Raw genomic sequence first — 2,917 nt, 5'->3', positions numbered from 1 at the left:
GCGCGCCCCCGGGGCCGGGCGGCGGCGGCGGCGGTGGCGCGGGCGGCGGAGCTCAGAGCCTGGTGCACCCAGGGCTGGTGCGCGGGGACACACCCGAGCTGGCCGACCACCACCACCATCACCATCACCACGCGCACCCGCACCCGCCGCACCCGCACCACGCGCAGGGACCCCCGCACCACGGCGGCGGCGGCGCGGGGCCTGGACTCAACAGCCACGACCCGCACTCAGACGAGGACACGCCGACATCCGACGACCTGGAGCAATTCGCCAAGCAGTTCAAGCAGCGGCGCATCAAGCTGGGCTTCACGCAGGCCGACGTGGGGCTAGCTCTGGGCACATTGTACGGCAACGTATTCTCGCAGACCACCATCTGCCGCTTCGAGGCCCTGCAGCTGAGCTTCAAGAACATGTGCAAGCTCAAGCCACTGCTGAACAAGTGGCTGGAGGAGGCGGACTCGAGCACCGGCAGTCCCACCAGCATCGACAAGATCGCGGCGCAGGGCCGCAAGCGCAAGAAGCGGACCTCTATCGAGGTGAGCGTCAAGGGCGCGCTCGAGAGCCACTTTCTCAAGTGCCCCAAGCCCTCGGCACAGGAGATCACCAACCTGGCCGACAGCCTGCAGCTGGAGAAGGAGGTGGTGCGGGTCTGGTTCTGCAATCGGCGCCAAAAGGAGAAGCGCATGACGCCGCCAGGGATCCAACAGCAGACGCCAGACGACGTCTACTCGCAGGTGGGCACCGTGAGCGCCGACACGCCGCCACCACACCACGGGCTGCAGACCAGCGTGCAGTGAAGGCAAGGGCGCCGCGCGAAGAGGGCCGCCGCCGCCGCCTCCTCCGTCAGCACCGTCGCCGCCCCCGCCGCCACCGCCACCGCCACCGCGCGACCCCGCACCGGGGCCGCACCCGGCCCGAGCCCAGGCTCAGCCTCCGCCCTCCTCTCTGCCCAAAGACAGGCATGCGCGCCCTTGGAGAAAAAAACGAGGGAGAGACGGACTAAGAAGACATTTTTTGAAGTCCAAGGAAGGAGGGACCAAAACAATTAAAAAGTATAATAAATACCCAGACTGTTTTATATACATACACGACAAACAAAACCGGAAGAGGAAAAGGAGGCGATCATGAGATCTCCTGTATACCACGGTGGTGTTTCATTTTTTGTTTTTGTTTTTAAAGAAGGGTGAAGATGCCTAACACACCAAAACTGCACTCGGGAGGTTTTTCCCACCCTGAGATGACCTACATGGCAATGGTGGACAGCACCTGCCTCCTCGTCCTCTCCCCTTAAAAAGAAAAGAAAAGAGGTCCTCCCCCCTTTCTCCCTTCACTTTCTCCCTCCCTCCAGAAGCGCAGCCTGAGGAGGTCCACGGAAACTTTCTTTCCTGGGAGCGATCTGAAAGAAAGCAGAGGCACCGGGTTTCATCATGGGGTGACTCTTTGCTCCAGGACCCCGTTTTTCTTGGCCATATTAAAGTCACTTGGGAACAAACAACTATGAAAAGAGGAGGGGGTAAAGTCTCCAGGAAAATAAAATATTCACAGCTTCTGATATTAACAGACTGAACAGCAAAGCCAAAAGTATCCTCAAAGTAACCTTGGAAATAAAAACAACGCGAAAAGAGCAGAGGGATGGGTGAGGGAGAGGCGGACGTCCACCAAGGAGTGGCGACAGGCCCCTGCTAAGTCGGTCGCCAGCAGGCGGACTGGGCGCGGAGCTAGGGCCCAGCCAGCGAGGCCGCCGAGCGAGGCCCGGCCACCAATCCGGCTTTGACGGCTGCCACTCGGGGTGGACCATGCCTAAAGATTCCACCGCTAATATTTTTTTTATTAATATTTTTTATTTTTTATTTCTGGACTGACTCAGATAAAGGAATTTAGAAAGACTGAGCACCAGCCGCTGCACTTATCTGGACTTCTCTCCTCAATCCGTTGCCAACTTTGATTGAATGGGTGCTGTGGATGTGATTATATAATACTGCCATTTCCAAGCAGTGTTTTTGGTAGGTTTTAATAAACAGACTTTTCAAAAGACGGCAATATAGAATTGTTAGATCCGTTGTTGATCTAAAAATATTTGCTTTATATTTTCATTAAATGACTTCTTTTAATATTTTATTCAGAATACTTATGAACTGCTGCAAAACGGTAATTTATTTTTCCCCAGATCTTGTATTACGTGTTTTTTTCAGACGAGCACAAATCAAAATGAAATGAAAATATGGACAGTTGTTAGGTAATAAGGGTATCTTTTGATGTGATCATTTGATTGTAATTTAATTTGAGTAGTGATTCCGTAAGAGCTGATCGAGAAAATAAATTTGTTAGAATGAAATAGTCTGTGTCTGATGCATACACACTGTGTGGGAAGAAAAGAGTTCTTTAGGAAATATTTTTTTACTAATGAGAATCCTTAAATCATAGCATTGAGGAAGTAGAGCCTGCTCCACTTAAGGTCTATTTGGAAATCTAGAGTAAAAGATAGGCATTTCTGAAACAGCTAGTATTTTAACATAGTAATTACTTCTTGTTAATCAATAAATTTCACAATATTTTTCTCCCTTAATTTTAGTGGGTGTCGTTAGTGTTTTTAGGTGAGATTGTCTAGATACTAGCCCTTTTCTTGAAAATACCTGTGTTCTTTATTGAAAGATTGAACTACATCACCAGTAAAAATGTGCCAACTGGTTATTAATGGTTAGTACAGCCCCTCCCCCAAGTTCAGCCTCTCTTTTCTCATTCCCCCAACATATTCCTATGTGTCTTTTCTCTTTTTCTGAAGACTGATAGTTGTTAAGAATAGCTTATAAGTCTATAAAATATTTTGATGTCAATTATGTCCATTAATAACTATATGTAATTAAATTATTAAGTTTTTTGTTTTTTTTCCTATCATGAAAGACTATAGTTCCAAAAT

The 2,917-nt window shown here is 49.5% G+C and overlaps 1 protein-coding gene across 1 annotated transcript; it reads left to right on the top strand.

Moving 5' to 3' along the window:
* Window positions 1–2: 2 nt before the first annotated feature.
* Window positions 3–1,279, top strand: POU3F3 (POU class 3 homeobox 3; the record flags this gene model as incomplete). Its single annotated transcript, XM_003794348.2, has 1 exon — window positions 3–1,279. A coding segment is annotated over one exon (795 nt), but the record flags the coding sequence as incomplete, so codon positions are not given.
* Window positions 1,280–2,917: the final 1,638 nt, after the last annotated feature.

Source organism: Otolemur garnettii, unplaced genomic scaffold (assembly GCF_000181295.1).
Source record: "Otolemur garnettii isolate 467f Iridium unplaced genomic scaffold, OtoGar3 scaffold00079, whole genome shotgun sequence".
Classification (NCBI taxonomy): domain Eukaryota; kingdom Metazoa; phylum Chordata; class Mammalia; order Primates; family Galagidae; genus Otolemur; species Otolemur garnettii.
Note: the sequence above shows the minus strand (reverse complement) of the source record. Positions and strands in the feature narration are given on the sequence as shown.